A 27,412-nucleotide genomic window follows, 5' to 3' on the forward strand; every position below is an offset into this window, starting at 1 on the left:
GAAGGCGGAGGACTAATAAGGTTATGTTGTCATTGAGGCCTGTAATTTTGGTGTTGTGTTTACGTTGTGGCCTCGGGGGGGAAGGGTAGTTTCGTTTCGGGGTTGGGCCCTGTGTATATGTTAGTGGTTTTGGGCCTGTATTATTGAATTTTGCAATGTCGTTTCTGTGTTGTGGCCTGCTGTCTAGAGTATGCCCCTGGGTTTTTCTTTTGTGTGCTGGTGGGTCAGGGGTTGCAATTTGAGACTATGGGCCTCATTACGACTAGTGCGGAATGGGTTTAACGGTGCCAGTAATGGTGCTGGCGCCGTTAAACCCCCTCCGCACTATTACGAGGTCCTCTCGCGGGACCCGCTCTGGATGTCTGGTTTTTCCAGACATCCATAGCCGGTCCCGCGAGGGGACCAGGGAGCTAACAATGGGCCCATTCTTAGCTCCCTCCCCATTCCCATTGAGCCCTATGGGGGCTCGAATGGGAATGGAGAAGGACCGGGCCAATGTTCCCTGAAGGAGGAAATACCGGGCCCTCCAAAGTCGGAATGGCCCGGTATTTCCCCATTCAGGGAACCCGGACAAGATTTTGGAGTCAGCCATGGTGCTAATAGCACCATGGCTACCTCCAAAGTCGTAATGAGGCCCTATGTTTTCTTGATTGCAGTTCTGCTACATGCCTCGGGGGTGCGAGGCTGGCGAATGTTTTTGGGCGCAGTGTCAGTATATATATTTTTTTCTTTTGGACATGTGGGTGCGGGGTTGGTGCAGGGGACTTAGCGCCATGTTATTTACTGCTTTGCATTCTGTGGACATGTGGGTGTGAGTTGCTGCAGGGACTTTGGTGCCGTGGACTCTTATCTGGTTTGGTTATTGCGGGGTTTTATATGTTGTCCTGTGGTGTTTTCTTTGTTGTTGTTCGTAGGGGTATGTCTCCTGGTTATTTGTGGGTGCCGTCAGTGATTTTTATCGGCAGTGGGGTGCTGTCTGGTGATTTTAAAGGGGCAGTGAGGTGCTGTCTATGGTGTAGTATGGGAAGTGAGGTGCTGTCTTTGGTATGGTTAAGGGGCAGTGAGGTGCTGTCTCACGGTGGTCCAGGGCAGTGAGGTGCTGCATATGGTGTAGTAAGGGCAGTGAGGTGCTGTCTATGGTGTAGTAGGGGCAGTGAGTTGCTGTCTATGGTGTGGTAAGGGGCAGTGAGGTGCTGTCTATGGTGTAGTAAGGGCAGTGAGGTGTTGTCTATGGTGTAGCAAGGGCAGTGAGGTGCTGTCTATGCTTCGGTTCAGGGGCAGTGAGGTGCTGTCTAACATGTGGTTAAGGGGCAGTGAGGTGCTGTCTATGTTCCAGTTGAGGGGTAGTTAGGTGCTTTCTCGGTAAGTTATGGGGATAGTGTGGTGATGTGATGTCTGCGGTAGGATCAGAGTTTTGGTTTGGAGTTTTATGAGTTGGACTTAGACATGGTGGCCACATGTCTGTGTGGGGCTTCAAAGTTGAGTGGGTTAGTTTGGATGTGTTGTGTGGGCTCTCCACCATGGAAGGATTTATGGTTTGATTTCTTCCATTGTTGTTGTTCTTCAGTGGGTTTATAGCTGAGTGGGTGTTCAGGCTGTGGGGAGGGCCTGTGGTTTGGGTTTAGTTTTTGTGTTTTGTGTTTTTTATTTAAAATCTTGGCTAGATTTTGTAGTGTAGCGGATTGGCTCAGATGGGAATTGTTTCTGAGTTGGTATGAGCTATATATTTTTGTGTGACGATTGGGGTGTTCCTTCATCTTGGTGGTTGGTGAGCAATTTGCAATCAACGTGTGGTGTTCTAGTGGTTGTTAATAACTTTTCTTGCAATATTGTTGTGTCAGTTGTAAGGAGGGAGATGTGTCATAATCTGTGCTGGGGCCTGATTATGGGCTATGTCTGTTATGATGGTGTGGTGATGTCACTGACATTCTGTGTGGCGTGTTGGTGGAGGTTTGGAGTGCTGGGTTCTACTGGTGTCAGTTGGACCTAATGTGCTGGGCTGGATAGATGTCCCAGTGCTTTCTCTACCTTACAACTACAGAGAATAAACCTACATGTAAACTACTTACCTTCTGTGGTTCTTTTTCTATGAAGGAGGCTTAGTTTATAACACATACCACTTGAACAGCTCATTTGTGCGTATTGCGTAGAGTGTGGCACGACCCGTGATTTTTTGCTGAGTTGGGGGGAGGGGCCCTCAGCATGACTTGCAGGCGGGCCCCCACATTTTGTGTTACGCCACTGACTGATACTGCCCTTCCAGAGTGGAAAAAGGGGACCTATCCTTTGTTTGCTCATCAAGATCAGCCTGACAGCACCTAATGTTTCAATCAATGGGTTTGCTGTAGGTATTGGGTGTACATATGACTTGGTAGCAGAAAGGAGCCCTCTCTAGTCCACACAAAAGGAGACATCAGTTTTCCCAATACTGGACTTTTAAGGGACCAGTAACAGAGTGCTAGCCTACACCTCACTGTGGCACCTTCTGGTAAGCAAACAGAAAGCATGGCAGGAAAATAACCCACCTTCTCCTTAGGTCTCTTGCAAGTCACTTATCATGACTTCAGGGTCTTGTTGAACTGCGTCACAAGCTGATTGGTTTGTGAGTGAAAGGCTGTGGAGAACTTGTAAGCTAACCTACATTCATCCCACATCGCTTTTGTATCTGTGGATATAAAGTTGGCTCCCCTGTCAGAAATAACTTCTTCAGGGAACCCCACAGAAGAGAATATCTCTAACAGTCTTTGCCACGACAGGCGCTTTGATACTCCTTAAGTGTATAGCCTCTGGGCACCAGGTGGTGTGGTCTACCATAACCCAAATGTACCACTTTACTGAGTTAGTTTGAGGCTCCAAAGGGCCCACAATGTCTATGCAAATTCTCTCAGAAGCCTCGCAACCACTGGTCGTGGAATTAAGGGGGCCTGTGTGACTCCGCCAGACTTACCAGATGCTTGTAAAATGTGGGAGGACCAGACAAATGATTTTATCGAAATTCCAATCTGCAGCAAGTAAAAATGGGCAGACAGCCTATCAGCTGTCTTGGTCAATCCTAAGTGACCTGACAATGGAATGTCATGAGCAAATTCCTATTGGACCCTACTGTGGAATTGGAGCACAACTAACTTCTGACTGGCCCCTGCCCCAATATTCTTGGGCTCGCTGTACAGGAGAACCTTCTCCCGATACAAACTGAACATCTAAGGGAATTCTCCCATAGCCTGTTTCTCTACTTGTTCACACAGATCAGCTGTAGTGGGTAGTCTTGTTGGGCTCAGCTAAAGGTAGTCTGATTGGACAAGTCACTGATTCTGGTAAGCCTTTTGAGGTCGGAACCTGTGTCCTCCATTCCAGATTGTGGTTTTATGACTGGCAAAACCCTCAGATCATTGATTCCATGACAGTAGGCACCTCAGTGGCCACTGGGCCTCTCTGTGCCTCTGTGCACTTTTGAATCTGACAGGGCAGTACTGATGGTGCTAGTCTCTCAAAACTTCCAGATGGAATCTTCACATGCCCACATGGGTTATTTCCCCTGATGCTTCCTTGACCTTAGATTTATTGACCACAGCAATGTCTTCTTCAGCCAACCGGCCATGCCCTGGTTCTATGTGAAATTACCTTTTTTTAAAGGTCTCAAGAGAAAAATACCAATTTACTTTGACCGATTTTCTTTTCATTGGAAATCCATCAATCTAAAGGTCTTTTTTCTTCTGAGACCTTTACAATGCGGTTTCCCCTTTAAAAGAAACATTTTGGGGTTCTCTCCTCAATCCCCCCATTGTGCTCCCACTAAGCCCCCACCATCTACCATGGGATTTCAGCCCCAGCCCGCTACCCCACCCCCAACCCTTGGAATTTCAGTCCCAGCCTTCCCACCCACCACCCACCACCCCCTAAACCAAAACACATACATACAACACACACACACAAACACACATGTGCGCACAAACACACACACTTACTGTCCTGTCCCTCCACTAGCTGGTCCCGCAAAGCCTGTCAGCCCCTGCGTGTACTCCTGCATGGCAGCGGCATGACAGTTCGCTTTAGAAAGACCGTTCCATGCCGTCACAGAGAGGTCTTTCTAAGATGACCTTTTAGTGAAAAGAGCTTTAGAAAAATGTATTTTGACTGGGAACACATTTCCTATCAGACAGTCCACTGGGATTGCATCTTTGATGGCGATGCAGAGCTGAGAGGTCTCCTCTCTCAAGCGGAACTCGATGAATGTGCATCAGGTTAAGGCGATCAAATCCGCTAAGTATCTTATAAGAACCCTGGAATTACCTGCTTTTCATGTAATCATCATTGTTGGACAGCAGTGATACTCTAAGCATTTTCATGAAGTCCTTGGGCTTTATTCCATTTGATCCCGAAAGATCTCAGTGTTAGCTGGAACCAGGACCTCAGTTGGAGACCAAGAACCTTTTCCCATCCAGAGATAAAAGGATGCATTTAGTGAGCAACTTCCCAAGTGGGAATTCTTCACCTATGATGCCCATGCTGTCTACCTCTCTATCTCTTCCTTCACCATGATGGTAGTACTAACTGCATACATCTTTGTCTATTTGTTCAATCAAGATATCCCTTTTTATGTGTCCACTCTCCACACATAAGGCAGCCCTGTGGAGCTGAAATGTATGGGCCCCAGTGCTAGGGTTGCACTGATTTCTCCTTTCTGTGGCTGGAATGACCCTCACGTTTCTGGGGACTTTTCTTAGCATAAGGATGTGAACCTGTGTTTATCATCTTTTGTTTTGCTTTATCCATAACCTTGCCATCTGATTGAGATGCAGTCTTGTAAGCCTTCTTTTGGAGTCTAAAAAACATGTTTTATGGTTATTCAAGTAACCTTTAACAATTACAAAATCAATAATAAAACCAGTAATAAGCTTAAATATGAACTACAATTCATACAAATACAATTCAAACAAATGTTCAAACAACAGACGTTAATCTTGACTTAATACAATTAATCATCACTGTATTAATTCATAGCAGGTCCTTCACTAAATTATGGCAATAACATCAAGGAACAAACACTTTAAAAAACCCACAATTCCTATCACCAATGAGGTAGTTCTGCCAGCTAAACAATAATTCCAGAAATTCTCCTGCCAGTCAGGGTGATAGTAATGTGCAAATTTGTTAAAATAACACTGATGATGATGAGCAGGACATCACATTTTCCAGTGATTCCTGGGAACCAGGCCGAAAACATAATCTACAATTATTCACTTCACTGTGGATCTGCCCATACCGCCAATTGATTTTATTTGTTAAGAACAGATTCCAGCAAAAATTTAAAAAAAACAGCCTTCTGACTGATCTAGATGGGTAAATGTACAAAAACTGTGCTACAGTGCCTCGTCTTTTGTTGTCATTCTCAAGATGACGCGTCGATTCATAACTATCACATCTTTCGATAATCTGAGACCAATCCCTTGTATATAGACTCTTTTTGACCCACACTGGATTTCTAATGAGGTCCTCCTGTAACACCCCTAGCTGACTCAACAGAGTTGTGCAAAATACCACAAATTCACTCAAAACCTCCACTTTGGAAGTTTGCACTAAAATATGCAAATCAAAATACAATAAATATTCCAAAGGACAAATTATATTTCGATAAAAGGATTACATTCTCCAATTTGCTCTGGCAGTGCGAGAGTTAATGCGCACATCGTATTGTATTACTGCTATGGGAACTGATTTCGAGTCCTAAAACTCTATGCCACTTGAAGCCTTCTAGCAATGGGAGAGTTTCTGGCACCCATAAAAAATTGCACCTTAATTCTATAGTGTCATTTAGGGATAATCTTTCCTTCATGAAATCTCAGTGTCGGGAGTAACGAGAACTTGCCGTAATGAGCATCCACTCACCACATTTGATTGGACAAGGTTATAGCCCTGCTTCTCATCTACTCCCTCTCCTACGATTTATGGGGTTTTGTAGGCATTGGAAATCCTAAATAGATGAATTTCTCCACCCTCTGCAAAGGCTCAGTTAACCCACGCCATCGAAATGTAGTGGCTCTTTTTTTCATGTTACATTGCATAATCTTAGATTTTTGTAAGTTGATCGCCAAAGAAGCCCTATCACACCAATTTGTACATCATATAAGAAGGCCAAAGTACCTAAAAAGAAGGAGGGTACGCGTCTATTACACCGCATTTGTTTTGGCCATAGAACAATCATTTCCCCATCTTCACCAGCACTTACCTGCTCTAAGAGATAGATCACTAAGGTTGACGTGGGAACAGCTCTTCGCCTGGGCACTGAACGACTACTTGATAGGGAGAGCTTGATAACAACTAACCATAATAACAAGCGTATTGAGAATTTTCAGGCGGGCAACTTTAACGTCGCAAGAATAAGCTGCCGGACTGCAGCAAGGTAAGAGCAAATGCCGGTGAGACTAGCTTTTGTAATAAAAATGATAGGAGTATTGGTCATCACTGGTCTATTGGCTGCCTCTGTATGGCAGAAAAGTTATGCTATCAATATTATGGCTGCACCCAAACCTAACGTACCCCCTCCCACGGCTGCAACAGGTGTGACGTCAGGTGGTACTAGCCAACCCTCCACATAAAGGAAGTAGAGTTAAACGCAGCACATACTCAGATAATAAGGGTATTGATAATTACATAACAGATTCAGCACACGTCTCGAACAACGTGTGGTACCAGAACATGACCCAAATAGGTAAGCAGACAACAGAAGACAGCTGTTATGTTTGCTCATTGATCCCATACGCCATGAGCGCTTCTCGGACATTCGTAGCCACAGAAATAGAAGAAAAGACGGCACGATGTATAATGTATCTGGCACTATTCCAAATGAGTGGGTGATTTCAAGGAACAGTGATGAGAATGGAGTGGAAAACAAGAGACACATACCCGTACGAAAACAATTTCCTTAAGTCATATTTGAGTTACCACAAGAGCAGTTTGCATGCCGAAGCGTTCAGGTACATGACAAGTGGCCCTGAAAAGGGAGAAACGAAGAAAGTAACACTACAATACCTACCCTGTGATTGGTACGCCACCGAAGTTCCTGGTACACAAGGCTGTTGGGAAAGGCCACTGGTAACAATAACAGGGAAGGTATACATGAACAATGAATGGGACATAGGAGTGGTCGGTAGCAACATGGTAACAAGAGAAAATACTACCACCATAAAGGAAGACAATGACAGATGTTGGACGACATGGGGCAAGTACGTACCCCTGCTGACATGGATGGAGAAAGATGAAGACCTAATAAGCATACTACCGCTGACCGCGCCCAAGTTATGCTACCAACACAGAGGAGATGTGAAGGTGGGATACAACACCAACTGTGCAAGCGTGTTAGAGTTACCAGAGGGGGGGTGCAGGAACGGCAGTGATAATGGATCACTACTGGGCCTGCGGAAATAAGGCATATCACACCCTGCCCCCGTTGTGGAATGGTATATGCACAATGGTACACATCAATGTACCATCACTAGTGGTGCCCCAAAAACATGTGAACATGGCCAACTTCCCCAAAATGGATGAAGGGAACAAGAGGAAGAAGAGATCGGTACAATCACAGAGGGGGGAGGACAACAACAACAATAATGTCCTGAACAGGAAAAAGAGACAAGGAGAACCTTTGACAGGAAACTACCTGTGGGAAGGTCGGAAACGGCACTCACTTCTATCCCACCAGAACACAGGTTATTTAGCAGAGCTGCAATGTTCTTCTTGTCAATAATACACCCTGGACTACAAGCTTATGCAAACGCTAAATGGCTCCAGATAACCCGATGGGAACTAATGATGACCATTAATTCAACAGTAAACGGATTCAACGCAATAAAAGAGGAACTACGAGCGGTGAGAATGGTAGCACTACAGAACAGATATGTATTGGATCTCCTCACAGCGATGGAGGGAGGAGTTTGCGCAAAGATAGGACAATCATGCTGCACATTTATTCCTGCTAACGATGCCGACAATGGTACACTCACCGAAGCAGTATCACAGCTGGCCCAGATGCATTCCAAAATGATGGAAGAAAGTAAAGGAGTGAAGAAGGATGATAGCTGGTTTTCATTGTTATGGTCATGGATGTCATCATGGCTGTCGGACGGGCTGAAGATTATAGTTGGATGCATAATACTGGCTGGAGCAGCATTGATTATAATAAGGTTTTGGAAGGCCAGGAAGGCACGCACTACAGACGAAATGATCGAAATGGTTGGTATGCACCCCTTGATGCCAACTGATGATGACCAGCACACAGACACCATAATAAAGGAAAGAGAAAAACTGCACAGACAGATCATCACCAACCACCTAGACCCACCATCCGTAAAGCTCGAAAACCCTAGAAACCCGAGGAGCTACATCGGAAGATGGGTATACTGCAAACCGGGAGGAAGTTGTGTATATATGTATTGGTCATTTGAGGACCATGTCAACCACTACGGACACCTGGGAGGAGTGACTAAAATATGGAGAGTAAGAGGAGATAGAGAAAAGGATATGTTTGTGGTCGAGAAGTGGAAGAGGGGGGATTGAAGTGGGAGAATGGGAGAAAAGACTCACCCCCCCCAATCTCCTCGCACCCCTGGCCCAGAGGATCGCGCCCCAGACACCCGCCATAAGAGGAATTCGTCTATCTACCAGACGACCAAATACCCTGGTACAAGAACATACGGATGTGCCCACCAGCCTGCCCGCCAGCCTGCCCTACTCAAGCCGACACCTGCGGCATGGATGAACTCGACTTAGCCCTTCAACAATAAGGACCTACATCGTTAGAGATGCCATGACGACCTAGCCAACTGTCAGAACACACGTGCAACCATGCACACTGGACACTCCCACACCAATCCACACAAAGAATATACTCGGTACTATGACGTAGGTGACGGACACACCCACTGACGCGCATCTTTATTATTTTTCACATAGGTTCTCCGAAATGCAGAAACGCAAGACGCACACAGCACTTGTTTACATGCTTGCTGACGCTTCTCTTGACCCTTGCATCGTGATGAAAATACAACAAAGACATGACATTGCCTATGAAGCCATGTGACACCACAACATAAGTGCCGTGCATTACACATCCCCACCTATGAACCAGGCTCAAGTAGGCCGCAAGCAAGAGCCGCCATGAACACTGAGCGAGCAAGAGTACAATTGCTGACCCTGCAGAACGAGCCCAGCGAGAGCTGGCAGCCAAGGGAGCGATGTTGCAACTCGTATGCTACCAGCCGACGCCAAGGTCACACCTGTAAGCAAAACCAGGCACGCAAAGGCAAATACAACTTTAAATGTGCAGAATTCTACCTCAGCCATGGTCTCTCCTCACGTGACCAAGCCAAAACTGACAAGGAACCAGACCCACGAGGGAGAAGTCGCCTGAGTCCCACGTCTGGGACACAGGCTGCAACAATGAAATGACCCAGTGGACACCTACAGCGATGGGAAAGGTCTGCTCTCAGGCCTATGAGCAAATCCTTGCATTGTCTGCACGAGCACATAGTTACATATTGTTGCAAATGACAGGTACACCGCGAGCTGGGAACAACGATGGTCCCAGGCTGGGAGGCTCGCGAGTGGACCAATCAGAACATGGGGGCACTCATCACTGACGCCACTAACATTGGCCAATCATTAGGGGTCTTTGTGTAACAATTTTCAAGTATCTAATAGAAGGGACAGCCCAAGTATACCACCTGACTGACCCTTAACCACTAACAATGTTCTCTATATGTATGCTATACTAACCCTACCACTCGAGGAACCAATCCAGAGTGGCGATAGGTTTTTTCGCTAACGTTCCCAGGTGACGCAAGTAGCACGTCATACTGAGGCAAAAAGGGGCCTGCGAGCCCCACGAATTTCGAGAGTCTGGACGGACGCGTACGATCCTAGACCCATCCCTGCCGTTGTTCAATAAACAGCAGAACCACCTTGCTTCTTGCATGTGTCTCATACTCATTTTTGGGAAACTCGGGAGGAGTTGGGGCCTCGCAGCCCGGAGGTCTGCGGACGGCCCAGCTGGCCCCGGGAGAAACTCCCCGACAAGTTGTAAGATGCGCATTGTTAAAAAGTGGAGCACAGTCATTGTTAACCTATTTCAGTGCAGTCAAAAATAAGTTAGTCATCTCCGTAACTAATCCAGGGCACAGCAAAATTATTAATTTTTGGAGACTCAAACACTGCCGGGTCAAAGTAATTTCCCATATCCAACATGCAAAGGTTAAATAGACCGGGGGCAAGATGCGCCCCTGCCTAATGCCTCTAAAAGTCAGAACTCTTCTAGAGAGTGCTCCTTCCTTATTCAGTCTTACTAGTACAGCTGAATGCTCATGGAGACCCACAATTAGTCTTAACAATCCATGCAGAATTCCCCATCCCTGCAACCTGGACCACAGAAGACACCTATTGACTGTATCAAAAGCAGCAGTAAGATCTAATGAGCTAGCAAAACAGATTCATATTTTTTCAGAACAAATCAATTCAGGGAGGTGGACATGTGCTTCCTAAACCGGTCTGCCACTTCTTCAATCTACCAGTTTCATTAGCCTATATTTCCAAATGCTGTAGCAAACAAGATGCAAACACTTTGCTGTCAGCATCCAATATAGCGATCGATCAGGAATTTTTTGGCTGCGATCTCTTCCCTTTTTTATATAGTGGAATAATGTAGGCTACTCTCCTCAACTCAGGAAAGAAATAAGTCTCAATGTCATTTCAGTAGGGTGGTTAATACTAAGGACCAGCTTTCCGGGCAGCTCTTAAAAAGGGCATTAGACTGTTTATTTGCGGCTGGTGCCCTAGAGGAACTGATCATTCCCAAGATACCCTCAATCACCTTCTGGTCAATACATACATTACGTACATTACAAACCATTACAAACCATTTCCACCGTGTGGACAGGCACCAGTCCAACCCACCCAGGGGCTTTTCACCTCAAAATACCTTACCCATTCCATCTCTGGGACTTCATTAATCTGATCTCCTCCAAAACTGAAGAGATTTTTTTATTTTTTAGAACCAACAACGTTTCCTCTGCAGTCCTTTTTAACATGCACACTCAGTCTCCCCTTACCCAGTTCTTATAGTTTTGTATGACCTCCTTAATATGATCAAGCAGAACATCAGGGCTGAGATGTTCTGTTGCTTTCAATACTTTCATTTGCGCTCTCATTGAGCGGTTTTTGTTAACAAGATGCTCATCAGGGATATGCGCATGTTTTTTATATTTTTTTTTTCCAAAGTAGTCCCTACAGTTTCAAGGACCATTTTAGAAGGCGTTCCACAAAGGGCTCAAACAAGTCCACAGTAAATGTACCACGTTTCCATGAGAGGGATGTCTCCCCAAGCATCCCATTAATGTGTCATTTACCAGTTTGATATTATGCATGTTCAATTTGATCCTATTTCCAGCCTGATTCGTGGAGAGGTCCACTGGGCCTGTGTCATCCCCTATGCCCATAGTCAGTGTACATTCGGTAATTAGCATGCAGTGATCCCTTAATGGAGTAAGCTTTATTTCCAGGTAAGCACAATGATTAAATAGCATCTCCCCAACGAAAGAATAGTCAAGAGTGGAACCAGTGTCCACATTATACCATGTGGTATTACTTGTTATCCTCTTTTACTGCACCAGTAAGAACCGTTAGACCCAGTCCCTGCATGCTCTTAAACCAGTGCCAACCGGCCACCCCCCCCCAGAGTTTTAAATGTTGTGCTTTGGGTGAAGTGGGGGAGAAGTAGAGAAGTCCTAACATCCACCTCTGAACAAGCGCCATTTAAGTCTCCAGCAATAATGGGCTGGCCTCTATAAATCGGCTGAATCAATCATTTATAAATACCACCAGGGAATTTGTGGCTGCCCCCAAGTCACCGATTCCAATGTGCCAGTGCACATTAACCAGGAGCAAATGTATCCACTTGACCCCATCGACTACCTTCACATGGATGGCCAAAATCCCCCTATATATAATTTGCATAGTTACCACTTCCAAGCCAACATCTGACTTAATCAAAATCACAAGCCCACTGGAGCCGCGGCCCCTCAGACCTTTCCAAGCAGACTGATGAAATGAGGCATGCCAATCAAAGGAGGGAAATTCAAGTAACCACGTCTTCCTGTAACAATATAAAGTCGTGTAGTTTTAACAATTTGCAGAACTCGGGATTGACAAAAAGATTGTAATGCCTCCTGGTGTTCCAAGAGTTATTCTTGAGTATACACGCTAGTGAGCTCAGGCTGGCTACGTATTCTTCTTCAGGCCTTGATGATGCGCCAGACAGCCATGACCAGTACTTTATTTCTGTTTCACACCTCATGGTTTCCTTAGACACATGAATCCCTCTTAATTTAAGCTTTCCTAGAGTCTATTGAGATGTTAAATGTGGGATTTCTCTCAGTAGGCAAAGTATATTAGTTCTGTTTAGAATTAAGTCTCTGTTCTTAGGTAGTAAGCTCTCTACTAATAACTTGTAGGTAGGACACCGATGAGCATGCATTCTGTTCTCCTGCTTCTGAGACTGCTATCAAAATTTAGAAGCCACAACCGTGTCCCCTTCATTTGTCATTTTCGGTCCTTTCAATCTCTTTAAAATGCTAAAGACCATTGGCTGACTCTTGAAGTCTTTATTCACATAGAAGCCTTTTTTAGTCCCTGTGGACTTACTGTCCTCAAGACATTGAAGAGAGTGCTCAGGACCTGATAATGTTGTCTTGTTTGCTTTCCTTCCATAAACCGCTTGCTCAGACCTCTTTCTTGTTCAATGTTTTATTAAATATAACTCTAGTCTTTTTTCTTAGGCCTTCCTCTCTAACATCTGTTGAGTTGAGGCTACAGCTCCCCATCAGCCCTCCCTCAAAGGGAGCAGACAAAAAATCCTCTGTTTGAACTGAGTGTGAGACACTCTCCTTATTGGCCTTTTTTGTGTGGAATAGTAGCCTGTGCTACCCCAACCACCTCCTCTTCATTTGGTGACTCTTCCACAACCTGCCCCTGCTTGCTGATGTTTTTAGCTGGTGCATTTCTGAGTGCAGCTATAACTGTGGGTTGCCTCGTCGAAGAACACAAACTTCTTTGTGATGATAGAATTGATTTTCCATTGTTTTTTTTTTCTTTTCTTTTTCCCTTTGCAATGCTTGGTTTTCGCATTTGCTATCCCTTTTTGTTTTCCCATATTTGCGTTCTTCTGTGGTGGGACCTTTAGATGACTCATTACCCATTAATACTTCCTGTGGTCTCTTTTGATTACTCGCCCCAGTATCAGGATTTAGCTCCTGCACTATCAGTATGACATGTCTCTGAAAGTCCTTTTGGTGCACATCGTAACAGTGATTTCCATTATTTACTTCATCTTTGGCCACATTAACCTCATTTAATCTTGCAGAATTCGAATGTGGATTTTAACTCAAAAATTATTTTGTTTTACCTTGCACTCCCACATGATCAAACTTGAAGAGTAGGCATTCTAAATTGGCTGTGTGGATCCCTGATTCCACTTTGAGACCTTCATAGAGATTCACGAGGGCACACCGTACTTGGTTGATTTTGTGCAAAGGTCCCCCAATACAGAACTGGTTCCCTCAGACAGATTATTGTCCACCTGCCATAACAAAGGCAACAGTCTCCTAGGCGGAACTGGAGCAGGCGTAGTCATGTACAATAATAATGAGGTTTCAGAGTCATGCAATGATACCTCCGAGGCCCTTTCGCATGCTCCAGTTGTTCTTTATTAGAGTTCCAACACACTTAACAGCTTCGTCTGACATAATGGTATTTTGTCCTGTTAACATTGATTGGTCCACAGCTACACTCAAGGACACCTCACCCTCTTTTCCTGAGGGCGGAAATTGTGAAGGCTGACAATAAACTGCCACCGGATTAAAGAAGGAGGTAATTTAGTTCAACTTGTTGGTTTTTCCAGGTAGCTCATTTGTGCTATTGTTTTGTGTTGACTCTATAAACCGCCAATTCACTGTAACCACTGCATACCCTAATTTGGAGGGGCCCTCCCCTGGGAATAAAGGGGAGCTAGGCAAAGGTAAGTCAACTGCCATTTGGAAGGTGGCTGCCAACTTCCGCCGGGACTCCTGCATTACACGTACATTTTTCCTACTTCTCACTTCATACATAGGTAGGAAGGCCCAGACAGGTAACTAGTGTAAGTTCTCACCTTGTGTCCGCAGAGTCCCATCAGACTGTTATGATGTTGAAATGAGCTGAAGGAATAGGGGCAGAGCCAGGTCTCCATGGACACCTTTCATGCCGAAATCGCCAACTGCCACTACACACAACACACACAACTGTGCATGCTCCGCGCTGTGCGTTTGTATTAAGGGTCTTCAGTTCCTCTTGTAGCCACTCCTCCATACATGTAGAGACAATGAACAGACTCCCAAAACTCCAAAGTGAAAAGCAGGCAGCTCAGTGTCACCTGCCCAACTGCCACTACACACAACACACACCGTTGCGTGCGTTCCATGCTCTGCATGTGTATTTAGGGTCTTCAGTTCCTCTCGTAGCCACTCCTCCATTAATGGAGAAATAATGAACAGACTCCAAAAACTCCAAAGTGAAAAGCAGGAAGCTCAGCGTCATCTGCCCAACTGCCACTAAACACAACACACCCCGTCTCCCACAAACCTGTCAGCTGCCTTTGCAATCTCCCTAGGGTCTGTGATTATCTTGTCCACTAGATGGTGGTATAGCTCCATCTGTCCATTTTTAAGGCTATTCTCAAATGCAACCAAATTATACATGTCTTCAAAAGTGTAATCTTTGTTATCTGTGACCAATCTACTCAGATACTTCAAGGACTGGTGTGCAAATGCCCCAGTGGTTTGAATCCCCTACTTGGTGAGCACTCTAATGCTCCTGAGGTATTATTCTGGAGTGTTTGCAGAACTTCCTGAGGGCAGCACCCTTCCTTTCGGTATCAATGAAACTCTCCTCAGGAAGCAACTGAACAATGACAATTCCAGCAATCTGTAGGCGACTCATAAAGACTGTTCCTCACAACTCTCTTCCTGTTACATCCCTTGACCTTATGGTCTAGGTGGAGGAGCAGCGTGTCTTCGGTGTCCCTGAATTCATAGTCTTCCAACATGGCCACCAGAGTGGTGTGTTACAGTTCTAGTCTCTTTGGAGGGGGCGTGCCAGGTGAAGGCTGTCACCCTTGCGTCATCTCGGAGTAGCCAGCAGTCAGGATATGACCCTTGGAAGCAGGAGACATGGCACGTTGCTTAGCTGTCGCTATATGTTTGTGAGTTACGTTTTCTTTATACTGTCCTCTGCTTCTTAACCCGAGTCTCTCTTTAACTCCTTTCTGCCCACTCCCACAGTGTTTCCTTCCAGATACTTCTTTACCAAAGCCTGCCCATCTCCTGCCTCAAACTGCCTAGCTCCAGTCAAACAATAATTTTACTCGCATTTCCTCCAGAGCTTGCCATAACTTGTAAGACTGGTACCAATAGTGTTTTCTCTTTTTGCAACCCTCTCATGTCCTGGACCTGTAATAGACCAATCCTGGACCTATCCGGAACCAACTGAAGCTTCTACTACGGTACCTGCCAATACAGGTTTTTTTTCCTTTCAATGGTTTCCCTGGAGTCTCTACATGCCGGCTCGATGGATGCCTAAGAAACAGTAGCGATTTCACAGAGGCTCTTCTTGTAACCAGTCTGCGCATCTCGTCCCTGTGAGTACTTTTTGTCTTTCAAAACTGCAAATGGAGCATTCATTTGGAACAGAAAGCAGTGCCCAAAAAAACTAAAAGATAAGAAGTAACACAATAGATCAGATGCAGCAGCTGGTGTGAGCAGTCCAGAATCTGACTTTAGAGGTAGCAAACCACAAGCAAGAGAATCTGGCTCTAAGACAAGAAATGGTTAGACCCCTAGTGCCGCTGAGCTACCCGCTGGACCTCTTCCAGGGGGTTAATTCGATGGGAACACCCAAAAATTCGAAGAGTTTCTTTACGCATGTACCGTACAGTTTGCATTTAAGGCGGCCTACTTCCCAATTGGCAGAGATAGTGTAGGCCACATGATTTCCCATCTCACTGGTGCTGCACTTAAGTGGGCCACCCCTCTAGTTACTACCAATAATCCAATACTAGATATACATCCCGCCTATGTTTGACAGGCAAGAAGGGACTAGAACAACTCTTGGACCTTAGAAAAGGTTCCTCAGACTTGTTACAGTACATTACCAACTTTGAACAGATGGCCGCAATACACCCTGGCCTGATAACACCTTGATCACTGTGTTTAGTTGCAGACTAAATGAGATCTAAAGGACAAGATCTATTGTGTTCCCCTGGCAGCTAAATTAGCTGATATGATCTCTCTTGTTATGCAGCTGAACTATAGACTGCAGAAACGTCTAACAGAGTGCAAGAGAGGAAGACAGGGGAAGGTACCCACTGAAACAACCGTAAAACCCCCAACCCAAGACGAGCCATACAACTCAGGATAGCAAGTGGCCCCTTGTCCACAGAGAAGTGGAACAGGAGAAGGACGTCAGGATTATGTATGTACTGTGCAGCAAAGACTCACTTGGTAAATGACTTCCCTTTGGCACCTCCAAGGGGCCCAGGAAATGCCAATTCCCAATCATAGGGGAACCCACGATTAGGGAAAACAACATGGGTTCCCAGGAGTTAAATACCATCCCATCCGCCCAACATACCTCAAATTGCCAAATGGTGGTCCTCAAGATCGATTTTGAGCATTCAATTGGACTAGTGCAAGGGGTTCCGGCTTTGAATGATTATGGGGCGGCAGGTCTCTTTATTGATGATATATGGGCTGCCACCAACAAGATCCCCTGTGTTTCCAAGGACATACACATTCCTGTTGAAGGAGTCGATGGGACACCCCTCGTTTCAGGTCCCATCAGAGAGCAGACAGAATCAGTGCATATTTCTTGCTCCTCTCACCAAGAGGAAGTTACCTTCGATATTTACAAGACAGCTCATCACCCCATCATTTTGGGGCTCCCCTGGCTTCAAGAACACAACCCCTACATTAATTGGAGGGCAGATACGCGTTTTTTGGGATCCGAACATTGTGTAACACATTGTCTACCCTCCATGACTCCAGGCCCTTTGTGCATATCCCCTTCTAACACTGGAACAGAGACACTTGAGGGCATCCATGAGATACAGCAACTTCCCCAACAATACTGGCAGTTTCTCCTAGTTTTTTCTGAAACGCAAGCAAAACAACTTACCCTGCACTGAAAAGATGACTGCATCAATTTGATACCTCATCAACCCATTCCTTTTGGTAGGATGTACATGTTATCTGAAAGAGAAAAGGTTGTGTTGAAAGAATCCCTCCAAGTGCATTTACGGAACTGTCTAATCTCTGAATCTGCCTCCCCTGCGGGAGCCTCTTTATTTTTATACCGAAGAAGGACACGGATGAGTTAAGATGAGTTTTGACTATAGGCGCTTGAACTAAATCTCCACAGCTGTTCGGTATCCCATGCCGTTAATCCCTGATATCCTGGAGGCAATTAAAGGAGCAGCTCTTTACACAAAGCTATTCCTTCAAGGCGCGTACCACCTTATCCGCAGCAGAGCAGGGGACGAGAATGTAAAACCGCCTTCCATACCGTCTCTGGGTACTTTGAATATCGAGTGATGCCCTTTGGACTGTCAAATACCCCTGCCATTTTCCAGCGTGTCATGGACCACTTGTTTTCGGACCTCCTTCTTCACTCTGTAATCATATACCCATATGATGTCCTAGTGTTTTCTCATCATCCTGACGAACACTCCACGCAGGTAAAAGCTGTTTTCGGGCGTCTGAATGACAACCACTTGTATAGCAAGTTGGAAAAGTGTTAATTTCACAAAGAAGAGGTCTTGGATACGTATTGGGGGTATCCATGGATCCCAACAAGGTGTCAGCAGTGCTTGAATGGACACCCCAACCTCCGTGAAAGAATTACAGTGTTTCTTAGGATTTGCCCATTTCTACCAGAAATTGATCTTGGAATATTCACGCTTCGCCAGTCCTCTAACAGCTCTGTTGGAGAAAGAAGTAAAGTACGCCTGGACAGACTCCACTAATGAAGTTTTTGAGGCTCTAACGATGGCCTTCTCCACAGTTCCTGTGTTGAAAGCACCAGCATGGATGGATGATTTGTTCTAATTTCTGAGAGAATTATTAATTGTGTAAGGTTTTATTAAGCACATTTCACTTTTTTGGATTGCACTTTAAAGTTGCTGATCAAATTAAAGCAAGTTTGTATGTCTTGTATATGCATTGTTTGTAATAATACAATTTGAATTTATATTTTGTATTTAACGTGAGGTAAATGTATTATTTATCTTATTCGAGCTTTGCTACGTTCTGCATTGCATCTAGTTATCCATACGCACATGCACCAGGCCTGTTAAATTAGAGTTGTATATTGATTAACCAGGATCAACCGCGTTGCATTTCATCCTGGTGTCCCGTGTTATAGAAATATTAGCTATCCTCCAATCATTCGGCAATAAAATATAAGCTTACATTTGGGGTCAGTTACTTCTGATGGCGACCTTCCATAGGGGAGGCAGAGATGGTCCACATATGGGAGGCATCTCTCAATACTCTGTTGCCAGTAACTATGGCAAAGTGATGGATTGTGATGAATGGCAGAGAGTCCTTCATATTCTCCACCCACATTCATGGAGGGTTCCCTTGTAAACAGGACTATGGGCTAGCTGATAGGATAAGGGATCATAAGGCAGTCGCTCCATTCCTATGTGTTTGGTGCATGCCAGTAAGATGTACATTAGAAACACGCAAGCAAGGGGGTTGATAGCTGGGGACAGTTCATCACCCAAATGAGTGCAGGGTGCACATTTTTAGTGACGTTTTTGAAAAGACTCCTCATCATTGCAAATGTCTTTTTTAACATTTCAAACACAACTTTACAGAAAAGGAAAATACATTCTTGGTAAGCTCAGTTTTTATTTCATTTTATAGAGGGGGGCATAACAAGTGAAATCCGTCAGTCATTCGAATGACACTCCATTTGTGGCCCCAAATATCCCTATATTGGCAATGTGTTTAAGCATTGAAACGGAGTGGTGTTGTCCACACAGATCCCATAAATACCATAAGCATTTGCCAATCTAAGCATTAGTTTAACATCATCCAATGCCACCTGGAATTGAGTAAAATCTGTTGATTACATGATATGATATTTTATTCATAGGGCGCCAATACACAAGTGTTTCAAGGAGCGACAAGGCAAGGGAGGGGAACAAGGGAGGACAAGAAACTATCTCACTAGGCCAAGTGACATTGAGATCGCGCAAGTGCTGGGGAGAGGTAAGGGGGACAAGTGCCAGGGCAAGTGGAGGAGGAGAGGTGCGAGGCATAGAATCAAGACATAGAAAAAATAAGTGCAGCCAGCAGGTGCCAGTGCAGGGGTTAAGTGCAGACAACAAGTGTAATAACTATCACACAAATATTTTAGCACGGCTTGATCAAAAAATAGGAAACACTTACCTGAATCCTTTCCCTGAGACTAGGACGAGAATGGGGAAATACCTAGAAGTCCCTCAACTGACCGGAACGACAAGGTCCAGGCCAGGGGTGAGCCCTCCAGGGAAAACCCCCGTAGGGGAAAAAAACCCTGTGCCGAGAAGAGCTGCTGGGGTTCGAGGTGTCCAGATAGCTGCTCCCCAGGGATGATCCGGATGATATGGATGTTACTTCTCAATGTAATAAATGATCTTCATGCAGTCAGTCAGGACTACTGGAAACGGGTAACAATATAAGAGGACATTAAAGTTTACCCCACAAACGCATTCATTAAACAATAAATGGAGTATAAGAAAGAGGAACTGGGAGGCTTACCCAGAACTAGCAAAAGATAAGCACTGAAAGAGGAAAGGTGTGGCCCCCGATCTTAGACCCGGGATGTTAGTAGGAACTGACCAAGAGGCTGTGAAAAAAGCAGAAAAGTATGAACCAGGTAGATAAGGGAACTGAACTGACTTCCTAGAGAAACTCTTGGGGAATCTTACCCTCGGAGAAAGATGGTGAGAAGAGCTCCGCTCCGAACGTGGGTCGGAGAAAATAGCTACGAGAGTCGCATCCCTTGTGGACGAATTGAAGCTTTTGCCTGAAGAAATACAGGGAATGAGATCTACGTATGAAGCCACAAGATTTCTCACCGCTGTATGATGAGAGAGCAGATGGGAAGAATACGAAGAGACGTACCCGCTCAGCGAGCGTTTGTTGTCAAAGGAGACGTCTCCGCCGCGCCGTGCAGGCGGAAGTATTCTGGAGCGAAGAAGGGATTCCTTTGCAGATAGCTAGGAGAAAAAGTTGGGACGAAAGCCAGAACAAGGGTTAAAGTGCCTATCAGGACGGAAGAGCTAGCGAGATAATCTAGGTATGGCAAGGAGAAGAAGTAAGTAGTTAGTAAACAAACTCACGAAGCGTAGCTGGGCTCTGTGGAGAGTAGCAACGCGCTGAACTGCCGTCGCCGTCTCATGATAAGCATTGCGTGCGTAGGGGGGCGTGGCCATGGATAGATCAGTTACTGCTTGCAACACTAATCCGCCGCCTGCAGTACTGAAATCCACCATGTTACAGGAAGGAGACCGGTAAAGCGCTGCCAGATTGCTGCGCCGTGTCCCCATAGAGACGGTGTTTATTACAACAAGTGATTAGATAAGGGCATGTAGGGGGGACTGTAGGTTTGCAGATACAGCCCAAGTGCAGGGTTGCCAGAAGGCAGTGCAGGTGTGCAACTGGGCGGGCAGGGAACTGGGTCTGTGGTTCAGCGGGTGGCTAGGTAACCAGTGCGGTAACAGACAGGAGATACACAGTGAAGTGGAAGATGGAAGGCAGAAGCAAAGAAGAAAATCTTGAGCTGCTTCTGGAACCGAAGATGGTTCTACTCAAGTTTCAGATAGGCTGGGAGGCTGTTCCAGAGGGAGGCACCAGCCAAAGAGAGAGATCTGACACCAACTCCTTGCTTGGAAAAGCGACTGACCTTCAGGGAGTTGGAGGTGGAGGACATCAAAGGAGTCTTTCTTGGTCCAGGCACAAGCAGGGTGCACATTCCATGGCAGTATCAATGCTGTGTGTGCTTGGGTATAAGGCTTTGGTTTGGGATGTTTTGGGATTAGGACCAGAATGCCAATAGTTTTCTTCATTTAATGTAGGTGAACATCTCATGTATTAATCAGGTGCTCCCTTGTAGCTGTACAAAGGCTGGGATGTAGACTCTGGGCCTGATTTACAGACCGTTTTAATAATGGATTTTCCCATTGAAAAAACGCTTTTTTAAAGCAGGCCCCATATGCTAAAAGTATTGGAATACACACGCATAATATGCATTTTACATAAACGCATTATTTTTAATTTAAAAAAGAGTATTTTTCAGTCCTGCATGTTTGTGTCTTCCTCTGCTATTTGTATCATCCTACTCAAATCATTTTCCCGATACCCTCTACGACTTTGATAAACTATCGCTTGTTTTTCTGCTCTCTAATTGGGTCTTTTACTTCCTTCTAGGTAAGCGGAACTGTCTAGGTGAAGGCTTGGCTCGAATGGAGATTTTTCTGTTCCTGGTCACCATTCTGCAGAATTTCAAGTTAAAATCTCCCCTGGACATCAAGGACATTGATCTCACGCCTCTAGAAACTGGCATTGAAAATGTACCCAGGCCTTTTAAGATAGCATTTATTCCACGTTGAAGACCATCTATTGCAAGTTGGAGGGAGTGGTCTGTCTGACTCACCCCTGGTTCTGATTGTACTGTTTCAGATTGATGTTGCTTTATCAAGTATATGTATGCAGTTATCTCAACCACATTAATTAATAGTGGACTGGATGTGTATAACTATGGTTGGGTGTCAACACTTGCAAGCTCATCTTTTCACACCAATCATGTCCCTGGTCCACACAGTGCCAGAAATAGCATGCAACCTAGGCATCAATGGTTGTAAACGTTGTCTAATTGCTGTTTAGATTCGTTTACATAGAGTGACATGTTGATACAGGGTGTGGTTATCTCAGCACCAACCATAATCCATAGTATATAACTCATGAATACTATTTCAGCTCAAACGTGATCAGCGTTTTGCAATTCTTGGCTATATTTATTTACTGATAGTGTATAGATTACACACACTGTGGAAACTTTACTTCTCCCAGCACTCCCTGATATGGCAACCAATGATATAGAAATTAATCTACACGCCTGACGATATCAAAATTCTCCAAAGCCTTACAATGTGAATCCCGAAAGCCAGAAGACCATTTTCTAAATCTCTCTTCCCATAGCTGTATCCTCTGAAAAAGAATTGCTAATGAATAAACTTGCACACATGCTCTGTAGTGGTGCATATACATCTATAGGTACATGTTCTGCAGTATAATGTAAAGACCTGTGCATTGAAGTGCAACCTGTTGGACACCGTGCCATGTAAATCACCAAATACACATTTAACAATAAATATATATGTAATAATAGAATACCAAGTCTGAAATGATTTCTCACCTTTCTGTAAAACAGCCAGCACTTAAAGGTGTGTATCTGATGCTAAATTTACACTTCAATTTAAAAAAAAAATATATTTTATATTAAGTCGTGTTAAGTGGGAGTATGCATGTGAATCAGTAGCTGCATCCCAGAAGGCAGACGTGTTCACTATATTATACTACGGTGGGCGAAAAAGAGACATTTTCTGTAACATGAAGAAGAAGAGAATACACAGACTTTAGAATCCTTACCATAGTTGGGGAATTTTGCCTGTTTCGTGACCCGTTTTCTAAAGAAATTTGCAAAGCACTTTCTTCCATTGTCCCCGAAATTAAGGTCCTTCTTGTAGCCATTAACACAGCAAAATACCACTGGAAATCTGGGGTGTACTGGAGATTCAGGATCTCAAAAATGACCAAGAGGAGGAAACACTCAGAGCCTGCCAGGGATGGGGGCTGTGCATTTGCCTCCAAGCCTTTTCATTTTGATCACTCTGGGGCATATATATTGCTTGATATTTTCTAAGGGGCCAGCACATATCTAGACCTTCAGACCATGAAAATAATAATATTCCAGCTAAAAGAGCAAGGAAAAGTCCAGCTCTAGGAGTATTTCCAGTTAACCCTGAAGATAAGTCCTTCAATGTCTACTATGATGACTGGGATGAATTGGTCAAAGTGGATCCAGGCCCACACTCATCTGATTTTGCTGCCCCAAATATTAGTAGCTCTCACGACTCCACAAGTGCATTTGATGTCTGACTCTAAAACAATCCTGTCACCCAATTCAGTTGAATGGCAGCCTATAGTACCCATAGCTCAGTACATCCAGGCCTTTATCTCATGTAAGGTAAATATGTAGCTAAGGGGTGCTTACAGTGTCCTAGAACTTTAGTATCAAGGAAATGCAAACATATTCTATCCATAGATCAAAAATATAGTAAGTTCAGTGAATATGTAAAATACCCCACTTAGGGACTGGGTAGTGCATGGTATGCATGTCAAGATAAGCTTCTAGATACTTTGGGTAACTTGGCAATACTAAAGGATATGTTAAAAGTTGCCCAAAAAGTATGTGCTATCATTGAACGTGAGATTATGAGTGGCTGGGCCTAGTGTGTGCTCTGTTTTCTTGGGAATGGTAATCCCTCTCTGAGAACCGAAGGGCACAAAGAATGCTTTTGAAAGTAAAGATAAAGTTGCAAAAGGGTGTGGCAGACACAGACCTCGTTCAGACTGAAGGAATGCTCTTTAGAGAGAGGTATGTCAGATATGTCAATCGCTATGTCATCACCTTTTCTTCCTGGGGAAAAAAGCCCAGACTACCCTGTGGAAAATGTATATTAAGGTTTCCTCCATCATGGTTCGTGGTAGGAAGCCCATGCCTTTTCATTCTTGAGCACTGTAGAGGAAGCGGGAACCTAGGGGTCAGTTAATTATTCCCTGCATTTGTTCTGACCATCAACCACAAGGGTGCTAATTGTACAAAGGGGGTTGTCCAGGTAAAGATTTAACTCAGCACTATTTATTGGCAGCTTGGACTCAGCCTTACCTCCCACTAATTTCAGGTTGGGAAATCAACATTTTTGATTCAGCTGAATAAAATATAGACAGATTCCTGAGTTGTACCCACAGTCCAGGGGTTCATCATAGGTTTTGTTTCCGTTCCAGTGCAATAAAAAGCAACTAAGGCTAGGAACATGCATTATAGATCAGGAAATCATAGATCTCACATATCCCTCACATTCAATTTCTGTGAGAAACCCATTTCATTGTAACGAAAGAAAAGGGAAAAGGGTTCAATCTTGTTATCAACCCGAGAGAAATAATGTATTACATTTTAAACTGTTGTCATTTTTTTATTTCATTATTTGTGTTTGGTTTATTCAAAACCTTTACAAAACCATCTTAAAACATTGATACAATAAATACAGAGAGAGAGAGAGAGAAGAAAAAAAAACATTGTAAGCACTAAAGGACAAGCAGTAGAGAATTTCGTTACATAAGCCATTCGACATTTCCATGTTTTTAGTTTTAAAAAAATGGAAACAGACTTATTGCAATTGTACATTCATAACTGTTAAAAAGCGAGTAAGTGCTAAAATTGACAAGTCGTAATTTGTACTGTAACTATTGAGACCAATGTTTTGTGCGTTTTCTGGTTGAGAAATGGTTTCATTTGAATCTCTTTTGTCATTTCAAAATTCAGATGGGATTGGGAAGTTTATCTGAATCTAAAGGATGTTTACCTATCAATCGCCATCCGCCCCTGATAACTTGCAATTAGTTTATTTGGGGCAAGCGCAATGTTCAATTCACCCGTCTACCTTTTGAGCTTTTATAAGCCCCTTGGTGCTTTACAAATTACCTTCCTCCAGTGGTAGCGTACTTAAGGTGACAAGTAATATGACATGTGTTGCATCTCAATAATATTATTCTCATGCCAAAATTACAATATTTGGCAAGGAAACATCTTCAGATGACTCTTCAACTCAAAGAGGAACTGGAGTTCATTATAAATAGGGAACAATCAGAAGAGTGACTTGTGCAGCACATAGATTTCCGGTAGCTTCACAACCATGTAGTACATTTCTCCCTTCACCTTCCATGGAAAACCTCTGACTAATGAAAAAGGAAACGTAATCGTGTTGACACTGCCCATCAAATCTCTACAGTACGTGGACAGCATCAAAGGACCTCTGCCATCGTCCATGCATCTGATTTTTCTGGGACCCTTATACCACAGAGCACTACTGAGATTAAATATCTATCACTTAAGAAAGGGTTATAATCGTGCAGATTTGCTACCAATGGTTTTCAAGGTGAAGACAGAGATCAGGTGGTGAATTACCCACAAGGGAGCATGGAACAAAAAGCACAATCTTTGGTTATTCCCATGATCTACAATTAGAATCTGATGCTAGCAAGACAGGCCTAGGAGTAAGGTGTGGAGCCATCTTGACATACACTGTGTAGAGATGCGTGCAGGCTCATTTGTAATGAAGACCTTCACAAAAACAGAATCCAGTGTGCTAAGAATGGGAAACATGAAATCTACCAACTACAGGGTACGTGATCAACATTTCTCACAGAAATTGCAAAACAGTTTAGGGAATTCTTTCTCCCATGTCTTCCTATGTCCACATCAGGTTTCTGCCAGGCATTTCTAACTGTGGCAGACGGGTGTTCCAGAAAGCTCAGCGTCTCATGTCACTGGCACATTCTGTGCCCTGTATTTCAGAATGTATTCTCCCAATGACAACCCTTCAGTTTGGATCTGTTTTCTTCCAAACTGAATACTCAAGTGCCGAGGTTCTTCCACTGAAGGGCATAGCCCAAATCTGCCCTTGTGGATGGCTAATTCCAAAGGTCTTACTTCATGCCAGGAAAGAGGAAATGGAAGAGGTACTGATGAAACAATGTTGCCTCCAGAGGCAGATTTTCCTTGGCTCTAGGAATGAGTGTTGAAGTCCCAGTACAAAGTGGCAGTTACCCCACATTCTCTGAAGCCCCCCTGTTCACCCTAATGAGGCTTATCCAGCTGATATATTGGAGGAGGGAATTTAAGATGTGGTTTTAGCTTTCCTACACAAATCTTGAGCACTGGGTTCAAGGAAGCAATATATATCTGCATGGAAATCTTGGTTATGCAGATGTCTATCTAGGCATCTGGTTCTCTTTAGATTCTGTGAGGTGGAGGTAGTTAACTTCTTTAGTGCCATGGACGTTTCAGATTCCTATATAACAGTCAATGTATGCTGGTCATTGATTTCTACCCAAATGAATGCGTTAATGGGTTGCCAGTGGGGAGCATCCATTGCTATGCAGGATGCACAAGGCCATACCCTTTCAATTTCCTCCTACATGTAGGTATCATTACTTTCGAATGGCAATATTATGCTCTTGCTGTTCAGGGATTCACCTGATTGTATCTGTGTTTCAGACAGATCTCTATGTAATAGGTCAATCCTTTTTTCCCCTTTAATTATTTTATTCAGCTTTTTCAAAGGACTATGTTAGGCAGAATCTCCTGCAGTACCCTTTGGGAACACTACATGCAATTAAGACTACAAGTGTAAGCACAATTTCACCTTTGGTACAAGCCTGTACTACGCAGTAAAGTGGTAGCGATGGCTGTGTAGCCAGACTTATCTCAAGAGTTTTAGTGAGCAGTAAAACAAGTTACACAAAGGACCAACTAATACAGTGATTTTAAACAAACACTTACTCAAGGTTTCTTGGTAAAAGAATATTCATTTATTTACTCAGTTTGAAAACATTACACTACCACAAGCAGCTCAATACCACATGCTAATAAACCACAAAAATACAACCGGTAAGTAAATGAACACGTTTAGCTCCTCTGAAGTGGGAGCAAAATGGCACTTCAGATACTTAATGAAGGGGTAAAAAGACAAGGTTATAAGAATAGACAGCCCAAATACATTCATAGGCAGGGCAACGGGTCTCAGTTAAATACAACCAGCAATTCTTCTTATAGGCCTGGGCCAAAGTCTATGGTTCAGAGTCTTTGAATAGGATAGCACAGTTCTGGTAGATAACAGTTAGGTCTTTGCCATAGAGTTTAGAAGAATTTGGCTAGGTGAAACATTTGACAAATGTTTAGGGAAGGACAAGCCTTCGAAGTTGAGGAAAGTTTCACACACTTTCTCGATGGCCGAAAAGATTTCCGGACCACGTTTGCACAGTACCTTGGTAATGAACAAGAGCTGTAGCTGAGGCAGTTGTTCCTGGCAGTTCGAGCAGATCTCACATGTTCCTGAGCTTCAGTCGTGGGGACAAGATGGAGGACATCGGGAGGTTCCTGCACTGCCCAAGGACAAGGCCATAAACTGTGGCAAAATGTCTGTTTAAGGTGTGAGTGCCTT

The 27,412-nt window shown here is 44.2% G+C and overlaps 1 protein-coding gene across 1 annotated transcript in view; it reads left to right on the forward strand.

The window, feature by feature from the left end:
- The window catches only part of LOC138566774 (cytochrome P450 2A13-like), a 300,408-nt gene extending 277,891 nt beyond the window's left edge, over window positions 1-22,517 (forward strand). Inside the window, exon 9 of the mRNA XM_069644422.1 lies at window positions 21,555-22,517. Coding sequence (XP_069500523.1) covers window positions 21,555-21,736 — 182 coding nt within the window. The 3' untranslated portion in view covers window positions 21,737-22,517. The remainder of the gene's footprint in view (window positions 1-21,554) is intronic.
- The last annotated feature ends 4,895 nt before the right edge of the window (window positions 22,518-27,412 follow it).

Source organism: Ambystoma mexicanum, chromosome 2p (genome assembly GCF_040938575.1).
Source record: "Ambystoma mexicanum isolate Mex_15411 chromosome 2p, UKY_AmexF1_1, whole genome shotgun sequence".
Taxonomy (NCBI): domain Eukaryota; kingdom Metazoa; phylum Chordata; class Amphibia; order Caudata; family Ambystomatidae; genus Ambystoma; species Ambystoma mexicanum.